This window comes from Carettochelys insculpta, chromosome 21, assembly GCF_033958435.1.
Source record: "Carettochelys insculpta isolate YL-2023 chromosome 21, ASM3395843v1, whole genome shotgun sequence".
Classification (NCBI taxonomy): Eukaryota; Metazoa; Chordata; order Testudines; family Carettochelyidae; genus Carettochelys; species Carettochelys insculpta.
The window spans coordinates 19869561-19894235 of NC_134157.1; the positions used below are offsets into that span (position 1 = coordinate 19869561).

A 24675-nucleotide genomic window follows, 5' to 3' on the forward strand; every position below is an offset into this window, starting at 1 on the left:
GGCCACACTCCAGACCCATTTCATTCAGGTACAGACTTGGGGAGGACTAAGCTTGGGGTTCTGGTATAGCTGTCCTCCTTTTATCCTTCTTGATAGTTCTGCCCATTAACCTGTTCCTCTTTGTCTCAGTAGTCATTTTTTCATTTTTGTTTATAACTTCTACTTTGCTCCATTGCTGTCTGCACAGTGATTAATTTATTAGCTTTTTTTGTTAACATCACACCAATAATATTCACGAATGTATAGCTGGTTGAAAGATTGTGTGTTACAACTGCATAATTAAAGGCAATATAAAACACTGCTAAAGCATAAAAAGCATAACAGCCCGCTGTCTGTTAAAACAGTGGGGCTTAGTAACCGGCCCCTGTGAGGCTGAGGGCATCGTAAGCGTGTGTGGCACTTGGCACCCCCACACAAGTGCTAGAAGGGTCCAGTGCCACAAATTGCTGGGTGCTGGTGATTCCTATTGATTTCAGCACTTCCAAGAATTTGGCACTGAGTTTTCACCTAAGCTGGTAACTTTGAGGTAGTTTCCTACCTATACTGCTGAATGTTTCCTCTTGTGGTTTCAGTTGCAACAAAACCCTTCCAGGTTTCAGACCCAACAATCTATTTGTGTATGTGAGTAAATAAAATATATTGGTGCTGTTTCATAGCTACCACTGCCTTTTTGTTTTCCTCTGCCTTAGCTGGTGGGCTCATCCTTAGCTTTGTACGAAACTACATTAGACGATACTTTGCATTGTTTGTCATTTCATTCATTCCCTCTGAAGATACAAATTAATTAGAAGCGGATATGATGCAGTTCTGTAGAGCAGAAAGGCCAAACAGACTTGCTGTCTTTGAACCCTGCTTTTTTATGCTGCAGTGCTGTGTGCTATGATTAATATCTGTTAAATTGAAGCATCATTTAAAAAGGCCTAAATGTTTGGTAAAGATGATTTAATCTTGTTTGAGTTGTTAATTCTTTAACCAAACCAAACTCCACAAATGAGGTAAGTGTCCATATATAAAGGAGAACTTTTATAGACGGAGGCAATAAACAATGGAAACAGCATTGAATTATATTAGAATGGGTTGTAGGTTGGGGGCCTTTTTAGCACAAATTTTGACAGAGATCTCTTGTGATACTTAGCCTCAAAGAAGAGGTTGTTATTTCAGCAGCTAACCTTGCTATTAGTTGCTATGTTTAAAAACACAGCACTTATAAATAAATCAGAAGAATATTTTTTCAGCCAAAATGTCATTATTGCCCCATGCACTCATCCCTTGTTAAACGACTACTTCATTTACGAGTACTTGCTTAAACGAGGGAGACGCTTACCTACCCTATCAAAACAAAAAGCAGTGAAGTAGCACTTTAAAGACTAGCAAAATAGTTTTAGGTGAGCTTTCGTGGGACAGACCCACTTCTTCAGACCACAGCCAGACCAGAACAGACTCAATATTTAAGGCACAGAGAACCAAAAACAGTAAGCAAGGAGGACAAATCAGAAAAAGAGCCAATCTAATACTTGACCTTCCCCCCAACCCCTCCACTCTCTGATTTGCTCACCTTTATTATCTTTTTCTGATTTGTCCGCCTTGCTTACTGTTTTTGGTTCTCTGTGCCTTAAATATTGAGTCTGTTCTGGTCTGGCGATGGTCTGAAGAAGTGGGTCTGTCCTACGACAGCTCACCTAATAAACTATTTTGCTAGTCTTTAAAGTGCTATTTGACTGCTTTTTTTTTTTTTGATAGTGTGTAGACTAGCACGGCTTCCTCTCTGTTACCTACCCTAGTTCCCTCTACAAGTGAACTTCCCCCACTCATACGAGCTTTACCTCCCTCACCGCGGTTCCAACCCCCCCAATGTGACCCCGCCCAGCAGCCCCAACATGCTGCAGCCTGACCCCCTCCCTGCTGGTCCCACAGCCTAACACCCCACTGCGGCTTGCACTCCCCAAGGCCCTGCAACCCCAAACTGTGGCAACCAGACGCCCCTTCCAGCCCTGCGGCCAGACCCCCTCCCACTGCTGTACCCTCGGCGGCCCCACAGCCTGACCCTGCGGCCGCCTGTATGCCCCACGGCCCTGCAGCCCGACACACCTGCCAGCCCCGCAGCCAGACCCTGCTGCTGCTTGTAACCCCCACAGCCCGACACCTCTGCCGGCCCTGTGGCCAGGACACCCCCCAACCCCGCCACGGCCATACTGCTCTGCAGCCACCTATAACCCCCACAGCCAGACTGCTCCGCAGCTTCCTGTAACTCCTGTGGCCAGACCCCTCTGCAGCCTGGCTTCTGTAGCCCCCATGGCCAGACTCCCCACCCGTAACCCCTGCAGCCCCACAGCCCCAAACTGCGGCAGCCAGACCTCCTTACTGGCCCACGGACAGACCGTGTCTTCCCCCCCCCGTCACCTGACCCCCCATGGCCCCAAACCCCTGCTGGCCCCAAACCACAGCAGCGTGAACCCTTCCTACCGCTCACAGCCCCAAACGACACCCAGCCTTTAATTCTCCCCAACTCAAGGGTCACTCACCTTTCAAAAGCAGAGCCACCTGCTGCCACTCCTTCCCGCGTAGGGAGCTATAGGAACTAATCAGAGACTTTTACATGTTGTTTAATAGGAATTTAGTATCCCTCTTAGGAGTTTCTGCCTACGAGCAGAAAGTTGGAAACCAATTGTGCTCGTAAAGCAATGGATGAGTGTAATGTGTGTATATCTCCAAAAACACCATTTGGGTAGGTCAGTGTTGTCTGTACTATTAAAGCTGTTTTTCAGAACAAGTAGGTGGATTTTAGATTGAACTAACACCAAATTCAGCTGGAATTAGTTACGCTAGGTCTAGGAAATTAACAGTTAACAGGGTATTATATAACTTTGTGTTGCTTTCTTTGCATTCTTTATTATTGCAATATCAAGTCTGATTGGCTTAAAAATAGAAGTCCCTTCCGAGTCTTTGTGTGACATGCTCAGGAACATACTGGCTTCACTGTCTGTCTGTCTGGTGCAGTTTGTTATTCTGGGGGTTGTGTATGTTGCTTAACTTCTTGCAGTTACAAAGACGCATTAAAGCTGAGCTTGGTACACTGTGAAGAATATACAAATGGGAAAAAGAGGGCCTAGGACTAGGTTCTGTTCTTTTTGTAGGACCTTAGGAGAGTAATTCAACCATCGTTTGCCTCAGTTCTCCATGTTACCCACCTTTGTAAAGTGCTTCAAATTATATGGATGAAAAGCCATTCTAGTCATGCAAATAATTGTCATCTGTTAAGTAATTTATGTGAGGGGGGATTGCATTTTAGATCTGCCTATTTTTGAAGATGCTAGCAAACTTTATGTAACAAGATAAAATCATATCTCTGTGATTTGTGCAAAATAGCCTGAGTTTGTGATTGATTATTATGTCTGCATAGCTTAGTCAGGAATAATGCTACTGTTTCAGAAAAGGCATTCCAGAATAGCTTATTCCACAATAGTGCAGCTACACACAAAAATGCATTTCAAAATAGCACTCAGCTATTTCAAAATAGAGCATCTACACACATTATAGCTTATTTCAAAATACAGCCATTAGATGCACTAGGGCTTGATCTGAAATAGGTTCTACTCCCTGTCTACGTAGTGCCTATTTCGAAATAGCTTTACCTTATACAGTGAGGTTTACCAATTTCAAAATAAGGTATGCGCTATTCCAAAATTGATTCGAAATAGTGGTTGCATTGCGTAGAAGCTCATGCAGTAATTTTGAAAGAGTGGCTCCTATTTCGAAATAGCTTTGCTGCATAGACCTACCCTCAAACTAAAAGTTTTCGTTTGGCATATATAAGTATCTATCTAGGTGTGTGATACCACAGGATCTCCATGTGTTGTGAAATGTTTGTCTTTTTGCTGTGTTGTCTGCAACTGTTTCAAGATACTTTCTCTGCCATTGCACCGCCTTTTTAACCTTAATTTAGAAAAGGTAAAATTAAAGACACTATCATGGAACCATTTCAAAAGCCCTTGTGAAGATGAATGCCAGTGTGCACAACTTTTTGTCGTTACCCGTTAGGCAGCTTAAGATCTTCTAGCTTTTAAAGTGGCTATAATAGTTTTGGCACTTTTCACCTACACAGTCATTAATTAAAATAAAAATCACATCTTTAAACAAATAGCGCTAGGAGTTTTGTGTTTGCATGTGTAATACTTTATGCCTTTGCTTAGCTGTATAAACCGTGGTTGCACAGTAAGAATTGACATGCTGCTGGAACACTTCCTCAGGCAAGCTTGCCCACAGTTAACACAAACAATATAAAATAATATGGCCTAATCTTTATCCCTCGGTATGACTCTTGCATTTCTAAAACATGGTGGCTTCACTTAAAAAAACAAACAAACAAAAAAAACCCTTCTGCTCGATTTTGATATTTATTGACGCCTTGATTTAAGCTATCCCTTTCGTGAATAGCATCTGTCGAGGCCTCAAACCTAAGTGGCCCACATGTCGCCTAATGCTGTGTCTCATATTTGTGCTATACCCAATAACTTCCCTGCCGTAAGGAGTCATATAAAGGTGTATATACTGTTTAGTGAATTCTCATGGACTCTACATGGGAAAGAACTGAGCCCATCTGCAAGCAGTGTCCCATAACCCATCCCCAGGATATGTTTTCACAGTGGTGGGGTGTGCTTATCTGAGCAATTTTGGCAAAGCCAAAGGGTCTATAAGGAGATGAAAAGCTTTTTTTTTTTCCTCCTGAATATTAGTCCTGGATGAATACTTACCAGTTCTTGATTTGTTAAAGTTAAACACTTTTAATATTTTTCAGTTTAATACCCTTCCTTTTTCGGTGTCCAAAAGCAATGGCAAGATACCAGCCCTTTTAGATACTTCTACCACAAAAACCAGCTATTTCATTCCTCAAAAATGTATCTGAATATTTGGAAATTGTCCTTACAGGAGCTTTGAAATAGAAAATGATTCTGTTGGTGAAAATTTCTTATCTAAGAGCAGCACATCAGCATTACAAAGTGCTCCTTTGCATAAATAATCAGGTCATGCTGCTTGGAGACATTAGCCTTTAAAATATCATCTGGATTGTCTTTCCGCCTATGGTTCCTTATCCATTCATGGTAAAATCAGGCTGTTGTTCTGGGTGTATTGGTACATTGGGATTATCTTGTTTTGGGAGGTAAATGCTGATTCTTAAAATCACACACCTCAAAAAAAAAAAAAAAAAAAAAAAAAAAAAGCAAACAAAAAACCCTTTCCATTTTAAAATCCTTCACATCTAAAAATAATAATATTGCAATACATTAGTACTCAGTACAGCCTTACATTTTGTTGGTTTTTACAGCTTTGTGCCCTATAATGGGCCATCACGTAACAGTATAACATTGCAAGACATGTCCTAGTTAGAACACTAATTTCTTTGTAACGGAGACCTTTCAGTTGTGGTAACTGTAGCAACAGCTACACAAAAGTTCCCAGATTTGCTCTTTTGTCTGAAGAATGGGAAACATCAAAATAATGATGGTAAAATACATTCAGAAAGCTAAGTCATGTGCCTGTTTGATCCACTGCTTTTGTCTAACTTTTTTTTAAGCATAATAAAATCTGCATCAGTTGCACTAAGGCGGTGTTCGTGCTGTTCAAGGAGCAGTCTTGGTAATATGTATAGAATCTGACGTACGTTATCAGAACTTGTTAATCCAGGCAGAGCATTATACAGTTGGATGTATTTTTATCATTTTAAATGCTTGAAATATATTATAAGTGATGCAGTTGGCAGCAATGCACACATCTTTTGTTGTGAGATGTAATTTCAAGTATAATGGACTCCTGTTATAAACATGTTTTAGAAGGCTAATCCTCTGTATGTTCACAAAACTTAGAATTGTGCAGTGTTTGTTAGCAGTAAAATTCACTGGTGTTAGATTTCAGTATTAACATCTGCTAACAGGCAGTGACAAGTATGTAAGGAAGTGTATTAAGGGGCTCTCATCAGTATCCTGGGAATTCAGTATAATTTGTTTTTAAAGCTAAAGGTTAGTAAAACCTTAGGTTTTTGGCGGTGGTGAGATAAAATTTTAGATACTTGGAATGAGAATGGGGAAGAAATAAAAGCATAATTAGGTTATGCTAATTCCTCTTTTCTGCAAGAGCTGTTCTTGAAGGAGATCAGAAAAAATGAAGGCCTTGGGTTTAAACTTCAGGACAAAAAGATCCTGAAGATCACAGGTATTAGTTCTGGCTCCTGCATTACAGTGTCCATTGTTTGCCCATATAAAATGATGGTGCCTTTAAGTGGGTGACTGTTTTCAAAAGCATTGTTGTGAAAAAGATCTTGAATCATCACAATCTAGCTGTGATAATTTGGGTGCCACAGCCTAAAAGCATTTAATGGTCCTCCCTGTTAATTTTTTTAGTGGCTCAAGAGAAGCCAGAGCAGATCCCACTAGAGAGTCGTTCCTGTGTCCTCATTCGACGGGATTTAGTTGCTCTCCCAGCAAGTCTTATCAGTCAAATTGGATATCGGTGCCACCCAAAACTCTACTCGGAGGGAGATCCCGGAGAAAAACTTGAACTTGTTGCAGGTAATAACTTTTAAATATTTGAGTGACTGAAGATTGGATATTTTTCTATTTAAAATTTACATCTTTGCCCTTGAAACTTAGTTGCAATCATACATATTGTATGCAGATTTTCTCTTCTTTTCCTATTGCCATGAACAATTGTATCCATCACTAATCAGTGGGAAAAAAAAGATAGAACATCTTAAGTTTCCTTTAATTCTCTGTTAGAAGAATGTGTCATTAGCAGGAGTCATTCAATTGAATTAATTTAGAATTTTAATTGAATTCCCTAAGCTTGTATTCTTCCTGATTGGTATGGGCTGCATCACAACTGTATTTTAATTTCATTTCAGAGATGAAAAGAATTAAGGTTTTTTTATGTAGCACATTATGAGATTTGCAGAGCAGAGGTGGTAGAGTTTGTAGAAATGAACACAAATTTGGACATTTTGGGTTTTAATTAAAACAATACAAACTTTAATAATGGCTAAAAAAATTACACTGTTGGGTTTGTGAATTTCTCCCTCAAAGTGAGTTTCAAGAATTGATCCCCTGGGGTACATTTGGTGTATCTCTGGCATGGTGGAAGCGGTAATCTGGCAAATCGCAGATTGAAAGGGTCATTTTTTTGAAACCAGTAAGGACCCCCAGGCTGGAAACCATTCAGAAAGTTGGGGGATGGTGTTGTCTAGATCAGTTTCCAGTCTGAGTAATTACATCCTAGCTTCCTACATTCCCACTGCAGTTTCAGTTGAATGTAGTATTCCTCTCCACTTCCTGCACTCCACTGTTATCTGGTGTTATAGACTGCTGTTTAGAAGTGATAGCATTCAGGTGACACGATTGCTCTGTAATATCCCTGATTAATTTCATAGGTAATTATCAGAGAGGTGGCCGTGTTAGTCTGTAGCTTCGAAAACAACAAGAAGTCTTGTGGCACCTTATAGACTAACAGATATTTTGGAGCATGAGCTTTCGTAGGCAAAGACCTATTTCATCTGATGAAGCGGGTCTTTGCCTATGAAAGCTTATGCTCTGAAATATCTTTTAGTCTATAAGGTGCCACAAGACTTCTTGTTGTTTTCACAGGTAATTGTGAAGCTTGAGTATGCTTCTCGAGTGCTTTGAGTTCCTCTAACAGAAAACGTTACATAAGAGAAAAGTGGGTTACCACTATTGATCTAAACCAATTGTCCTTTCTTTCTGATCATTTTATATTGTGAACATAATGTCAACAGCACACATTTATTTTTAGCCCATATTGGGCATGTTAATTTTCAAAAAATAGCTAGACACTTTTCTCTCTGATCAGGGACAGATGGCCGCATCTACACGGGCAGCTTCTATTGACAAAACTGGGCTTTTGTAGACAAAACTCACTGAGCATCTACATGGTTAAAGTGCTCTGTCGAGAGTTTGTTGACAAAACTCAGCTGTTCCAATCAGGCATAATGCCTCTGTTGGCAGTGTTTTGTTGTCACCCTTCAGACACTTCTGTGGACAGAGAGGGCTTCTGGTTCCCTAGGCAGCCCTGTTTGCAGAGCTTACGGTCAGCCATTCTGTCGACAGAGCAGCTTGCTCTTTCAATCTGCTCTTGTGTGTACATGCTACCTGTCCACAGAAGTACTGCCAAGGTTTCTTTGTCAACAGAGGCTGCCCATGTAGATGTGGCCATATTTCCTTCAATGGATAGCAGACATAAAACACGTACACCAAACATAGCATAAAACCACAATGTTTATTTTGTAACTGGAATATTCATTTTGTATCTGCTTGCATTTTATGTCAGACTTCTTAAAAACACAAGTGGTAGAGGTTATTTTCACAGTGAGTGCTGCAAATTGGCTCAGTGCAGCTTTGCTTGACTTACATTTTTCAATCTGGAAAAAAGTAGATTAGTATCTCTAACTGATAGTGACTGCTTGGGTTATTTTTTATTTATTACAGTGAAGTTACCCTTGATAGCATCTGTCTTCCTCTGATGTTACTGTTACTGAATAAAGGGTCTGTGGCTAATTACTGTTTCAAACTTAGCAAAAACTGAAAGAGAGTGTTTCTGCCCAAAATACAAAGGGAAGATCTTTTAGTGAAAGTTTAATAACTGCCATACATGAAATATTTTCTTTCATCTCAGATTTTTTCATGCCATAATTGATTCTGAAAACTGACAGATTTCTCTAGAAGGACCTTAAACAAGCCTTGAAATAACCATAGTAAAACTGATTGATAGATTTAAAAGTGCAGAGAGCATGGTGAAAAGCTGCAAAGTTGAGAAATTCCTGAGTGCCACTTGCTGTTCTCCCCTCCTTACGCTAAGGCTTGGCCTGTGCTAGGCAGGTAAGCCAATTGCAGATATGCAGTTTTACCTGTGGAGAATGTGTAGATTGAGTCAACATATCTGCAATCAACTTACCTGGCCATCTGCAATCAACTTACCTGGCCATCCACACAAAGGGGGGTCAGCAGGTGAGTTTCTCCCATCAGCCTCCCATTGCAAGGAGTACAGGGGACAACTATCAACCCCAGACAGTTTGATTTCACACATCTTTACCTGGTGCACAAAATCAAACTCCAGAAGATTGACCCTGACCAGGGGGTACATATAGAACTAATCATTGTAAGGCTTTCCTAGAAATGCAAGAAGTAATTTTATTTCTCCTGTAGATCTCAACTTCTGCAAGAACTTAGTCTGTCACAGCTCTAGATATGACATACTATTTAACCTTAATTTATTTTAAAAAAACACCATATATTGTAATTGTGTGCTTGAAAAGAAAATATGCCCTTCTACAATTTTGTGCAAGCTGGCAGATTTTGAGGCCTACAATAAGAAGCTGCGTGCTGCAGCTTGTTCCAAACCTTCCTTAGCAAGGTTGATCTCTCACATGTAAACATACTTCAAGCTAATATATTTGAGATCCAGTAATTCCTAGGCATGGGAAACTAAATTCCCAGCTCCCAAAATTTCCAGCAGGGGTTATGCTGCGTTTCTTGGAAATAAATTGATTTGTGAAATAAATATATTTCTCTTACACGTCAGCCTCTTAGTTTAGTCTAAATGTGTATTCTACATCCCGTTCCTTGACAGAAGGAAATGCCAAATGGATGGTTGCTCTGGAAGGATTGTAGTAGTCTGCCATGTATTATTTTTAAAATGAAATCAGTCATGGCAATGTGTCTTTTTAAAGTAATTAGATCCTTTCACCAGCCGGCAATGGATCTTCTTTCTGTTTGCATAAAATCAGGAGATGATTATTATGGGCTGTGATTTTCACTAGACCACCAAGGGAGGGAGAGGCCTATGTCCTATAGATCCCTGCTTCACTTCAGCATCTTTGAAAATCCCAACCATTATTGATGTGCATTATTTACATTCTGTCCCTTGAGGATGTAACTGAGATCATGGTCCTGTTGTAGTAGGCACTGTATTGGGAGTGGGCAATTTTTGATGTGGAGGACCAAGCCAAGACTTTGGAAAGTGGAATGAGGGCCAGACTCATCCAGGATATTAATGGGTTGAAGGTTGGGTGAAGGAGGTGGTTGTGGCTGGGGACAGGGGATGAGGGTGCAGGAGTTCAGGCTGTGAGTTAGGGCAGGAGGGGTTGTGACCTGGGGCAGGATCTGGGAGGGGGTATGGATTCAAGAGGAAGGGCAGAAGGTTTGGGTTATACAGGTTAGGAGTCAGGGAGAGAGGGGCAGAGGATTAGAAGGAGGGAGGGGTGGGGTCCCAGAGGCAGGCTGTGGTTGAGATAGTTACCTGGGTAACTCCTGGCCAGCAGACAAGCAAGTTTCTTAGACTGGGCCGTGGGCATCTGTGAATAGCTAGAAGCCTGAGGGGAGGAGTGCTTTGCACACTGCCTGTGCTTCGAAACAGGCAGCTCCCGTTGGCCAGAAACCAGCCAATAGGATTGTGGAGGGTGTGGGGGCAGTACGTGAAGCTTGTCTGGGCGGGGGGAGGGAGGCAGGAAGCTTGTCTCCCTGCTGCAACCACAGGCCGTGTTTTGTCCAGCCCTGCACTATGAAAACCCATACTAGGAGACCGCCCTTCCCCTTAAGGGTTTGTGATCTGAATAGGAGAACAGAAATGTTTGGGGCTGCATTCTGGAATAGCTTATTTGGAAATCGTGCTTCTACACACAAAATCCATATCAAAACTTTGCTCAGCTATTTCACAACAGAGCTTATTTCATAGCTGAACCCTTGGATGCATGCTGGCGTGTAAACATGTACTTTACTTTTGAGTACCCGCTAAAATGAGGGGGACACATACCTACCTTGGTTCACTAGACAAGTGAACTCCCCCAGCGCCACTAATACAAGCCTTACTCCCCACCCAGCAGACCCAACCCGCACCATCCTGAGCCTCCCGCAGACCCAACCCCCTGCAGCCTGAAACCCCACCAGCCCCGCACATCCAACCCGCTGCAACCTGAAACCCCCGCTGACCCAGCAACCCCTACCCTCCACAATCTTAACACCCTGCTGGCTCCGCAGCCCCAACCCACTGCAACCTGAAACCCTGCCGTCCTCACAGACCCAACCTGCCATAGCCTTAACCCCCACCACCAACCCGCCACAGCCTTAACCCTCCCAACTGCCCCACAGACCCAACCCACCACCAGGTTTTAACCCTCCCTCCCATTCATGGCCCCAAACTGCTCCCAGCCTTTAACCCCCCCCAACCCAAAGTTCACTTACCTTTCAAAAGCAGCGCCACATGCTGCCACTGCTTTGCCAAATTATGAGCACTATGGATGAATCAGACTTCATGTGCATTTTAATGGGAATTGAGTGTTACAAGTTTTCACCTACGAGCAGAAATTTGGGACCAATTGTGCTCGTATAGTGAGGGATGAGTATATTTCGAAATAGCCCCTGTTCACTGTCTACATAGACTCTATTTTAAAATATGTATTTCAAAATTGGTGCTGTTCCTTGTACAATGAGATTTACCAAATTTGAAATAAGCTGTCTGCTATTTTGAAATTATTTTGAAATAGCAGTTGTGTTGTGTAGACGCTTCCAAAGTTATTTTGGAACAGCAGTCGGTCATTATTCCAAAATAACTTTGCTCTGTAGACACACCCTTAGTGGGGTGTACACTATTAGGAAAAATAAGGGTGTGGATTTTAAACAATTTGTGCTTTAATTTTTGCAGGCTCGGGTGTTTATATCACCCGGGGGCAGCTCATGAACTGTCATCTCTGTGCAGGTGTCAAACATAAGGTTCTTCTGAGGCGTCTTCTAGCCACTTTCTTTGACCGGTATGTTCCTTTTTGAGTTTATACCAGGCATTGAGGACTTCAGAGTGTTTCCTGTATTTTTGGCTTTTCTTCTTTATGATGGGTTAATATGAAGTACTAGTGCTGATTTTTGTCCTTTCTGGTGTGTGGCTTTTTTTTTTTGTTTGTTTTTGTTTTTTGTGGGGGTGGAAGGCTATTTTCAACATATTTATATACTGCTTTCAATGCTCTAGCTACTGAAGATGGGTCTCTCATTGATATTTTAACAATTTAATCATTATTAAAATATTAATAAAATCATAGAACTATAAGGAACCTCAAAAGGTCATCAAGTCCAGTCCCCTGCATTCAGGGCAGGAACAAGCACCAACTGCATAATTACTTCATCGTCAGTTACGGTATATTACAATCACTGCTCTCTCCTGTAAGCTGTCCTCACTGATGTTCCAGTTTAAAGCCATTATTACCTCTTACTGTAGCATTTTAGATGAAACTGTCGTCAATACTGTGGCTCATGGGTGCCCAGTACCACAGGTGCAACGCTGCTGTGAGGTCAGGCCCGCATGCAGTGCACAGACTATGGTTCCTCCACCTGCACTCTGCCCCGAAACCCCAGTCTCGCTCAGCCTCTTCCCCCAACACCCCTCCCCCAGGTTGTTCCTCTTGCCCCCTCCTGCTCCCAGGGAGGGGCATGGGGGGCCTTGGTGGGAAGAGCCTGAGCAGAGGTTTGGGTGGAGCAGAAGCTGGCACCCACAAATAATTACTCTCAGTAATTCTTTGCCAGAGAAAAAGGTGGCAGAACTCAAGCTCCAAACTGCACTCCCTGCCCTGATGCTCAACATTCCGCCCAGCCCCTGGTGGCTTAACTCACCCACGTGGGGCCCAAGCCACCCTTCCCATGGCTTAACCACCCTCTGGAGGCTTAACTGCCCCCCTCCCCATTCCCCAGAGCTGGGTACCTCCTCCCTCCCTGCAAGTGAATGCTGGTGACTTACCTCCTTGCTCCAGCATGGAGTTGCGCATGCACAGAGTGGAGGGGGCCCATTAAAAAACTGCGGCCCGGGGCAAAAAAGGTGCCAGAAAGCTGTTCTGTGGTGTTCCATCAAACAAAAAGCCCTGGTTACTCCAGCTTGCGCATGCAAAGTTCCCCTTGTTTTCTCTTGCTGGGCCCTAAAGGGGTCAGCACCTACAATCCAAAGTCCCAGGTTTCTGGATTGCTAAACTTGAAAATCTGTTGCTACTTGAAAGAGAAGAAACTCAGTAAGACAGGGTCTCACTGTGTCACCTTAAACTGTCACTCATACCTGAAATTCTGGGTCTCAGACTTGCATTTCTCTCTCTTTCCTGCAGGAACACACTTGCCAACAGCTGTGGAACTGGAATTCGGTCCTCCACAAGTGATCCTAGCAGGAAGCCCCTGGACAGCAGGGTCCTTAATGCAGTGAAATGTAAGGGAAGAGAGATTTACTGCTGCTGGTGTAGAACAGAATAACAAAAACCAAGGTCTATGACAGGGGTCTGCAACCTGTGGCTCCAGAGCCTCATGCAACTCTTTAAGGACTTCTTTGTGGTTCCTGATGCTATAAGTGCAAAGTTTAAAAAAAAGAAAAAAAAAAAGAAAAAAAAGCCTCCTGATTCATTTTGATAAACGGTGACTGTCCTGCAGTAAACATGTATCACATTACGAATCGTTGTGTGTGCGCTGTTCTTAAATAGGGGTTACAAATAGTGTTGTGTGACATTATTTATTAAGGATTATCTCGTAGTCATGTGCATTGTGGCGCTTCAATTATTGAGTATTTTACTGAATTGAAACAAAGTGGCTGCTCTTGCTATTCTGGTTGCCGACCCCTGCTCTAGGAGAAAGCTGAAATTTAAATGGGAAATTCATTAAGTGTATTATAATTGTGAATATATACTTCAAAATGCAAATATTTTCACTTAAACGTTTGATCTTCTTAAATACTTAAAATTTTTAGTCAAAGTTAGCATTTTGTGTTTAACAGTTTTCTAGTGTGAAACTGAACATTATGGTCTTGAATGTTGTTTGATAATTTTTAAATCACTAATTTTGCAGTACGATACTTTTATTATTAAAACATGGTAGTTATTTTTTCACGGGCTTACACAATCATCAAGCAGATAACTGATGCCTTCAAAGTATGGAATTACCTGTACTCAACTAGGGCTCTGAGTCTGCAACCAGATTATAAACCACTAGGTGCTGGGATCTACCCATGCGGATTAGAGCCAAACCATACGTGATGAAGGAATTTTTCATATGTGCCCTGGGAGCATCTCCATCTACTTCACTTTGATCCTGGGCATAGCTGTGCTGAAAGTTGCCGTACTTTATGGAAATGATTTTCAACCCTTCCAGACAGCAGTACCCCATTGAGGTCTTCTGATTTGTTCTTCAGTATCCTGAGTTTCACCTCACTTAAAAACTATTTGTTTACAAAATCAAATGTAAAAACACAAATATGTCCCAGCATGCTCATAGGGACAAACAGCTGACTGTCTCGTGTTTGCCGTGTAATTATAAAACAAATCCATTGAAATATAAGTACTGTACTTACATTTCAGTGTGCTACTGAGGCTCTTTTTCACTTCTGAGTCTGATATGAAACCCAAGTGCCCAGGATGGAAGCATGTAACTTAGCTACACGGGGGGCAGGGCAGGGCATGAGTCTCCAGGCGGTTGCTCTACTTGGCATCTCTTAATGCCAGCTCTACATTTGTGACACCCCCCACCCCACCTGACCCCAAACCCATCCCATGATCGCTTGTGGGGCAGGTGACAAACACTGCTCTAGATGCATTGAGTATCACCTGGAGGACCGGGGAATACCCCCAGGAGTACCTACACCCTGAGATGAGAACCTCTGCTTTGTGGTTCACAGTGTTTTACTCTTAGACCAGATCTAAACTGCACCCACCTCCATCCTCACCCACCCCACCCTGTTTATCTAACCTATGCAACTCCAGCTACACAAATAGTGTTGCTTTAGTCAACATACTCACTGCCATATCTTCCATGCAGTAAGTTGAGCAGGGGCTGCTCTCCCATCGACTCTGGCTTACCCTTCTCATCCCAGCAGAGTACCCAAGTCAATGAGAGAGTGCTTGGTTGTTGCTTTGTCACATCTGTGCAGATGTGATAAATCGCCCACCAGTGGATCGATCGCTGCAGCATCAGTCCACCATCTACAGTAGACATAGCCTCAATGAGTAAATTAGCTGCAGGGAATTAGGAATTCTGTAGTCTGAATCAGAACTTGCTAACATGGATTCATCTGTTTCATCCAGTGGGTATTTTTTTAAATTTTGTAAGTTAAAGGGAGTCTTTCTGCAAAGAATAACTTCTATAGGGATCTATATAACTAGTTTGCTTTTTTAAAATCATTTTTGAAACTTGGAAACTGACCAAGGTTCTGGACAACATCAAGCAGTTTATCTCGTCTGTACGTAGAGGATCTAAAATCCATTGTAGAGCTGATAATGTAATAGGATTCAACCATTTTTAAAACAAACTGTCCCAAAAGGCCATAAGATAAGGCTCCATAGGTTTTAAATAATAAATACTCTTTAACTCCAGTGATTCAATGTCTGAGAATCTAAGAACAAATTCCTATATTTGTGACCTCTAATTGCTTAGCGCCAAGCCAATGGAGCTCTGCTGATCTACGCAAGCTGAGGATCTAGCCCTCTTTCTGTGCTCTCTGTATGGGGGAAAAACTCATTATCACAAGAGTTACCATCCTAAAGAGAAGACTGTTACACTTTAAAATGTGTGCATACAAGGCACAAAAAAAGAAGTGGTTAAAATTTTGCCTTTTGCAGTCATTCTTTTGAATACAAGAGGCACATTAGTAGGGTAAATGGTGCTTGGTATCGATTGCAAGCGAGGAGCTCCATGGTTTAAAAATAGCTGGTATTTTAGACAGTGAAGCCCATTTAATATCTACTTGATGTACAGCACAAGCCAATGTATAGTCATACTTTCCCCCTCAGTGGATTCAGTCTGGGTAGGAAATCTTCATGTAAATATCTCACGAGAAGATGAAAGTTGAGTGATTATTTTGGTTTTTTTTAGATTTGCTGAATTTTTTCCTTCCCCACATTCTGCTGCTGCTGAAGTCTGAGGGACTTCTAGCCCCAAGTGCAGGTCTCTAAGGTATGGAGGGAGGTGAAGAGGTAGCAAAAGACATTAATATGTAAATGTCAGAAGTATTGGACTGTACTATTACCTGAGCCACAGCCTGTTTGTGGTGCTTTACAAAGTGAAGATGAGTCCCTGAGGAGGAAGGTCCTTCCTCTTAAAGACTCAGACTTCCAAGGTACTGAGCACCTGCCAAGAAGCACTCAACAGCCTCCATTACTTCTGTAGGCCCCAGCTATACAGTGAGATCTGAATGAAGTGACCACCAAAAAGTAGTCACCTGATACAGACATTAATAGTATATCTTTACTGTCCTGGTCACAAAGCATTGCTGTAGAACTCTCTCCTTCTCCTCACTACATGGCTAGTGATGATTTATCTCAAAATAAATGTCTAGTAGAGTCCTACTAGAAAATTTAGGAGCAATTTAAGGCATGGAGTTGCCTTAAGGCCAGTAGTGATATCACTTGGGATGCAAATTCTTTCATGTTTCAGTGTGTAAGCCAGCTGGTAACTGCCTGGGTTTCGGGGATAAACTTCTCTCATGAATAAATTGTCCCATAAGTGTCCATTATGGTGTTTCTTGCACCTTCTTCTAGAGCAGCCATTCCCAACCTTTTCACTAGTGCGGACCCCCAAACACCCTCCCCAAACCGATCATTGATCCCTATCAACGCCACTTCTATTTTCTATTATCCATTTTATTGTCTTTTGTCATGGAGCCCCTGCAGACCCTTACGGGTCTGTGGAATCCAGGTTGGTTCCTCTATACCAGTGGCCAAACTGGTAGTGCACTGCTATAGAGATAATTGGCTTTGATTGCAGGGGGGTGTCTGTGAATCATTTGGGGGAGCGATTGGGGTTCCACGCTAGTGAAAAGTTTGGGAACCACTGCTTTGTAATATCTGTTACTACTACAGAAAACAGGGTATTGGACCAGAGATGAATCTGTGATTCTCATCCAGTTACATTCTTGTGACAAAACAACGTTTGCTGTCGGATATAAACCTAGCTGCGTGTTGTTATTGTATTGTGGTACGGTTCTGAGTGGGGACAAGGCCCTTATAACACAAACCTCTTTGTATCACTTACTGTCGTAGTCCTTAGTGAAATGTGTCCCTGTCTTTGCAGTGTATTGTCAGAATTTTGCTCCGAGCTTTAAGGAAAGCGAGATGAATGTTATTGCTGCCGATATGTGCACCAACGCCCGCCGCGTCCGCAAGCGCTGGCTCCCAAAAATTAAGTCCATGTTGCCGGAGGGAATGGAGATGTACCGCACAGTCATGGGTTCCACAACTAACAGCGTCCCACTGGATCCAGAGTTCCAGCCCAGCACAGCTCAAGTCTTTGAGCAGCGAATCTATGCAGAAAGGAGGAGTGATTCAGGAACTATAGTTGCTTTGAGAACTAACACAGTCAATGTCGATCTAAGCAATGGATCCAACCAGTCATTTGAACAGAGTGAGGATGCTGAAGGGGCTGGCTCTGTTATACAGGAGGCAGCTGGAACAGATGCTACAGCGTCAGATACCCAAAGCACTCCACAACCTTTTGAACAAGGTTCTGGTTCCACTAGCCGGCCAGAAACTCCAGTGAGAAGGCAAGATGGTACTTACGGAGGGACTTTATAAAAGAGAGAAAACGTTTTGTGACCTATAAGGGATCTGTAATACTAAAGCTGCTTGCATGCATTACTAATACAAAAAAATGTGATCAAGCCACTTACCTACTGAACTGCTACTGTTGCCTGAAAAAAATGTGATTTTTATTCTGCTTGTATTTAAAATTTATGAAGGAAATAATCGCATTCGTTACACTGTAAATGACTAGGTCTGTAGAGACCTACTGAAAAAAAATTGGGCTCCTTTTTTGATATTCCTGAGATTAGTCTGTAAGATTGTAGCTTTTTTTTTTTTAAACAAAAAAGAAGGGAGGAAAAAAGCTTGATGCTCCCTGCTACTGCGCCATATCATCACCACCCCATGCATTATTCAGCGCCGAAGTAAAGCCATCATTAACTTTTTAGTCTAAAGAAAGTTTTACTGTCACTTAACAGGAAAGAAAGATGTGCTAAGGTAGAAGCCATCTGACTCTAGTCATGTTTTCCTCTACGATTGGCTCTAACAAGGTGGGGTGGAGAATTGCTAAAAACACTTCTGCTGTTAAATGATCTGAGATCAGATCCTTAATGTTAGTGTTAATAAGTGTGATGCTGTGACCAAGGTCAGAAGGCCCTTCAATGTCTGTCCACTGCCTTTTTTTATCAGTTGCTGTAGAATGGGATGGCTGTGCCTTTTATTTTATATTGGTGCAAGGAGAGAGGACTGCATGGTGACTGCAGATTGAGACCCTGATGTGAGATTCTCCAGCAGCATGACTGCTGTCTTTCTATCCCGGAATGCTCTCTCTCCCACCCCCTTTCACTCCCCTGCCAGCACCTACTACAGGTTGTACCTCCCTTGCCCCGCACCCTTGGGACCCGAGTGATCCCAAACAAGGGGATTTGCCAGATGGGGGGAGATCAGGCCTCCTGGCTGCCCTGCACGGTAGGGGGACACCACCAGCTCCCTGCCCCCTGGCTGCTGGGGTACGGGGGGACTCCAGTCCTTCAGGGCTCTGCCCATAGGGCTGCCAAACTCATCTGGCCAGGCCCCCCCCAGCAGCTGGAGCTCTCTTGTCTGGGCACTGTCTGGACCAGCAACATCTGCGGTCCTGCTGGGCAAGGAATGTTGCCGGATGAGTGTTTCAAGCTGTACTATAGTTCCCACTGGCCTTCTCTAATCAGCTTTACAATTGCATTTCCTGCTGCCTCGTCTTTTACCTTGTGGCAATGATAAGAGCAGTCAGTCTGCTTGTTGGGCAACCCTTTGGACACCTCTTTACTAGACTAATACTCCTTAATATTTGATTTCAGTCCAATCACCGAGACAGGTTGTAACAGTTTCTGAGAGAACTGCAGAAAGGGGAAGATAGGTCTAAATCTAGGTAGACATGTTTTTTCCTTTAAAAAACTAATAGGCTAAGGTTGTAGGGGAGTGATGTTTGGAAATGAGTACAGCAGGCAGGTGGAGTGAGCCTCTGTGAGTCGTGGTTAGAGTGAACTTAGTTTCCAGCGATGTGCTTGTTAAGTGGCTTGGTGTGAGGCAGTGATCTGATTTAATTTGTAGGCATGGATAGGACCACCTGAATAGTGATTGGAATGCATCTGTGAGGGATGCATCACTGCCTGCCTCACACTGAGATGCCCTTCTTAAGGTTTGAAAAAAAAATTACGCTTCCCCTGCAACTCACCCTCCCAGCCTTTTTAAAATTGAACTGAGCCCTGCAGGAGAAAAAAATCTGCAGAAGCTTTCAGGAAGCTAGGTTTCACCAAGCCACATAGCAGAATGCCCGAGTCAGCTTGCAGGATGCATTCACCCCTCCAAAAGCAGCGTTCCTGGCAACAGGAACACAGAGTCACCTCACTCTTTTTACACTAAACAATAGAAAACTTTGCTCCAAAGAAACTATACCTGCTTGAAACAGCAGCTCTTCCTCCAAAGGTGTCTAGCAAAACCAGATTGGCCTAGGTAGAAACACCTGGTTTCCTGGACAGCTGTCAAGGTCTGTAAGCTCCTGAAGAGGCCTAACTGTCTTTCTATCATTTGAAGCAGATTAAATACAGAGGGAATTGGGCGGGGAGAAACAGACTTTTTTTTCTCATCAATTTTGTTTCTCTGCTTCCATAAAGAACTTTGTCCTTCTACCCTCTCACTCCGAATACCTCTTCACAGACAGAGTAGCTGGGGAAATATTTGATGACTTATAAAATAAATCCTTGCAGTGCCCTTCTGGGTACATGGTTTTGCACTTTGCCTTCTTGGCTCTGTGTCCAACAAGAAACAAGCATGCATTACTGTGCAGTAACACACAGTGTTAGTTCAGACTGTTAGGACGTTGGGCTACGTGAAGGAGTAACAGGTATGTGTGTAAGCAGTCGTGGAAATTTGCCCTGGGTAGACGGCAAAATGTGTGTTGAGTTCTGAGTACTCTCATTTGTGAAACCTGAAGATCAGACTAGATCAGAGATTCCCCAACATGACCAAAAACTTTCCTGAAAGTAATGAGGTCCCTCGAACTTCTATAAACACAGAGTGCACAGCCTGGCCCACTGGTCTGGGTTGCTCTTCTCCTGACCATGTGTCACTCGTGAGTTCCAGTTTAAGTTTGTACAACTTGCAGAGGCAAGAGAGGTTTGCCAGGTTACCTGGCTTGGAGTCAGGGAAGCCATGTGCATGTACTGAGAGCCAACCTGGAGACAGTGGTGTATGTACAAAAAAGAAATACCAGGTGTCCGTTGGCATGAAGCTGGTACTTAATAAAGCTGAGTTTGGAAAGCTGTTAAGATTTTGTTTTGCGGGGGGCGGGGGGGAGATTGAGAGAGATTGAGATGAAAGCCAAGTAAGGCTGCTTTTTTCTTTGGTTTTTTGTTATTACTGTGACTAAAAGGCCTGCTTTAACATTACTTACAATTCCTTGTAAAACAAAGTTTGAAACTTTAAACAAGTGTGATGTGCACAAAGAGTCACTTGCAAAGGCTATGAATTGCTCTTTATAGTTGGTTTTGGTAACTGAATTCACAGATGGTGCTTTGTTTGGGAGTTTACTCCTTTGTGTAAGGCGCAGAAGGGGGCGACCCAGCCTTTGGCCTTTTTTTTCCTTCAGTGCTTGAACCTCTGTTGGCATTTTACTAGCACAGCTGTCCAACACTTAAAATGCTCCAACCTCTTCCTCAATTTGCCCTGAATAAAAAATAGAACAGGGTCTATTCTACCTGACATCTTGTGTAGCTCTGAGTTTTGCATGGCTCTTTTAGATGTAGCAGAGCTGGTATTCTGCCTTCCCCAGTCATGTGGACTGGTGCCCTTATGACCTATGCAAAGTTGTGTGGCTGGGTTGATACTGTTTGTGTGTGGTAAAGAGTTGGGCATTTGCAGCCCATATTTGCACTTTGCCCACCTCTGCAAAGAAAACTTTTCCTCTGGTGATGTTTGAAATGCCCATTCTCTCCTACACACCCTGCTTAGAGCTCGCCCTCTGCTTTCATTGCATGGTTTATCCAAGGGGCTGGCAGAATATCACACGGTACGCACCTTCTGAGCTGCATAGTAGCTTGATGCTTATGTACCACTTATCAGGATAGGAACAAATCTTCTTGGGGACCATAGAACTAGGCTTGCATGGGGCTGCTTTTTTCAAGGAATTGACTGGTCCAGTTCTTTACCCATTTCACTGTTGCCCTGGCTTACATAAACTCAGATAAACTGCTCCAAACCTCCTGGTAGCATGTCCCAGATGAAAGCAGCCTTGGTGGATCAGCAGCATTCACAGCCAGACTCCATTCCACTGCAGATCTTTTGGCTACTTGGCAAAGTTCATTGCGAGTCAGCAGTTTTCCTAAATCTGAGATTAAATGAGCTGGGAAATAGAGATACAAGAGTTAAGTCTCTGCTTTATATACCTGCCCATGGAGGATTCAGTACTACAAGCAGAATGACAGTTTAAGTTCTGCCTATCCCTTTATATATATTTATTTTTCAAAATGATCCCCTGCTCTTGTGCAGCACTTTTAATGTTTGGTAAATTTACCGAACCCTCCATCTGAGATGCACAGTTGGCTAAAGCACCTCTGGACTGGCCTAACTGCAAATTAAATGCATCTAACACCCTGAACTGGGAGACCCTAGACTGAATTGGCAGCAGAAGTACTTGAATGATTTAGAATGGCGTACGACAGAGAATCTGAAGAGAGAGTCCAGTTGCACAGTGGGGAAAATATATATATATTTTTATATCTGCTACTTCCTGTAATTTTTTTTATTTTTATTTTATTTTATTTTTTAATTAGGAAGGCAAACTTTGAAAATGTGAAGGGTGAAGGTTTATTTCCTTATCTGGTAGATGAGGGCAAGCATTTTGCACTAATGTTTCCTGTGTGTGGAGGATTAATGATATGTTTGAAAATGTACATGGTTGATGATTGTATTCTTTGGAGGGAAAATAATCCCTTTAAAATACTGAATGTAATGTGATAACAGAGCAGTCCATTGATTGTTATGGGGCTTTCCTGAGTGCCTTAGAATTTTTGATCATTTTCCCCAGGAAAACAGATAAAGTAAATCAACTCTTAACCAAATCCTCCCCCTTCTTTGTTTACGACCCCCTTTGAAATCATCGAATTTGGGGCTGCTTTATAATGTGAATATGAAACTGCATTCATCTAGCTCTGGTAGTACAAATCGAAGCATCAGTATTTATGGTATGTGCACCTTTTATTCGTATGCTTGACTATTAGCAATATTACATGTATATTATATATCTAAAATTATATCAAGCACCTTTTGAAAAAAAATGAATGGCATCTAAGCTTACAAGTTATATGCAGTTCCATCTGGTGTAGAACCCAGACTTTCTCCTTGCTAGCTCAAATTAAAGAACAATGTCCTGATTACAGTTTGCTGTGCCTGTATAGAAAGGTAGCATGACCGTCTACTGTATCCCTATCCACCCTGTGTTAATACTGTGCAATTCCAGTTTCAGCTAAGATTCATAATGCAAGTGTTATCAACATATGATGGGGTTTTACAAACTGAATGGCATTCACACCATGCACCTTCTTGCTGCAGGGTTGGATCAATGTCACACCCTCAATGTATTGGAGGTTGTCCAGTCTTCGCAGACATGATGTCACCTACACCAGTATAAATCAGTAGTAACACCACTCAAGTCAAGGGAGTTGTATTGGTGGAAGTCCAGTGAAAGTGAGATGAAAATTAGGCTTGTTGTGTTTTGCTGAGAGTGCTGCTCTCTATGTATTGTGGGGCATGGGGTGACGAAGAGCATGTGAAGAACTTCACTGCAAGTTCTCAAAAAGTGCAAAATAGGTCCATTTTGCCATGTGCTGTGGACTATTTGTTTTGATACTCCCTTAGAGGACATAACCATTTTGCAATCTGTTCATGCTGGAGACTCTCGTAATGGGGCTAGAAGTATTGCTGTATAAATTCCCAATGAACTTGTGTATAACACTTCAATCTTTCCTCTCATTCATTCTCTTGCACAGTGCAGTGCTTTAACATGGAAAGAGAAACAAAGGGTTAAGTGCGTCTTTTTACAATCTTCTTTTAACATCAGCGCACAACTGGAATTGTTCCCTATTTAACACACGTTTAAAGGACCATAGCATTCTAAACATGGTATTCTGCAAAGGACTGATGCATTTCCACAGTCATTTTACTGCTAAGGTTTTGTTCAGATTGCTTATTTTTATGGAAATATCTTGCTGCAAGCGGAGAAGGTGTATGGCCCATTAACCAGCTGAAAACTAAGAGACAACCCCTGTTTGCTTCTACTGGCAGTAAATTCTAAACAGAAAATTGAGAGTTCATATCTGTCTTGGGCTTCAACTACTGTTTCAAAGTGTTCCTGCTGTATAAATTCGCCATTATGTCAACAAGCAAGCTCCAGACATGATTATTACCATGTCCAAGATATTCAGGGCTGGCTATGAGATGGTGATAAAAACGAGGGTTTATTTAAAAAAAAAAAAAAAAAAAAGAAGAAGAAAAAAATGTTGGAAGTCTAAAGCACTCAAATTGGAAAACCTTCAAGTACTCTGATCAGTTTCTTCCATTCTACGCATTTTGCACACAATTGCAATTTTTATGTCAAAATAAAAGCCAAAACTTGCAATACTATTTTTAGCAGACAAAAAAACAAAACACAAAAAAAAAACCTAAGTATAAATGTATAAATATTTTTGACTTGAATGTTTGGATGGCACTTGATTCAAATAGAACATTAATCCTTTGGACAGAATGTTTGGGGGGAAAAAAAGACCTAACGTACCAGGTTGTTTTTAAAGAGTCTGTATAGGGTATTAAGTAGTACTGTAATTCATGACTGTTAAGAAAAAAAACAAAAAACAAAACTTTCTGTGCTGTAAGAAAAATTTCACAGTACCACTGAGTTATGTTTATCAACTGTCTCAGCCACGAAAGACGCTCGCTTTTTTTAAATTGTGCATTATTCACTAGTATTTATGTGCTGTTACTCCGTAATAGTTAAGACTGTTATTTTGTAGCCATGGCTGACACAATATATCAGTAACTAAAATAAATAAATAAATAAACCCCAAGAGTTCAGAGTGTACTCATAGCTGTTTTCATCTGATGAGAAATCCCATTTAAAAAAAAACCACGATGTGATCATTCATTGTAAAATTCACATTTACAAAATAATAAAGTAAATTAAATCGAAAGCTCATCTGTGTCTTATTTTCCCCTCCCCTTTTGAGATAGGGACACAAAGGATGGTTAGTAGCCATGGGGGCGGGGCAGGAATTGGAGGTAGAGAGAAGAAAAATCTCTGGTGACTGCACGGTGGTGTTTTGTGAGTCTCAACTTTAGAAAAAAATGAGTGAGATCTTGTGGTGAGAGGCAAGGTGGGGGGTTAGGAGCTCATCCAAAGTGCCAGCAACAATAGCAGAAGAACTGCAAAATGATGTCCAGCTTTCCTTATTCAGGTATACGAGTCTTATTCAAATCCATTGACATCAATAGACTCCCAGTGACTTTGCGTCTAACTTCTAAAACCTAGCCATATGAAAAACCGTTCTACGTTCTAACCTCTGCCCACATCTTGTAATATGCCTAAATGGTCCATTATGAGAATTTTTTTAAAAATTCCA

The 24675-nt window shown here is 42.0% G+C and overlaps 1 protein-coding gene across 4 annotated transcripts in view; it reads left to right on the forward strand.

The window, feature by feature from the left end:
- NACC2 (NACC family member 2) overlaps positions 1-24246 on the forward strand; it is a 98547-nt gene extending 74301 nt beyond the window's left edge. For all 4 annotated transcript variants that reach the window (XM_075015121.1, XM_075015120.1, XM_075015118.1 and 1 more), the window contains 4 exons: positions 6396-6563; positions 11701-11806; positions 13136-13233; positions 17079-24246. In XM_075015121.1, the coding sequence (XP_074871222.1) occupies positions 6396-6563; positions 11701-11806; positions 13136-13233; positions 17079-17578 (872 nt within the window). In that variant the 3' untranslated portion in view covers positions 17579-24246. The remainder of the gene's footprint in view (positions 1-6395; positions 6564-11700; positions 11807-13135; positions 13234-17078) is intronic.
- Positions 24247-24675: the final 429 nt, after the last annotated feature.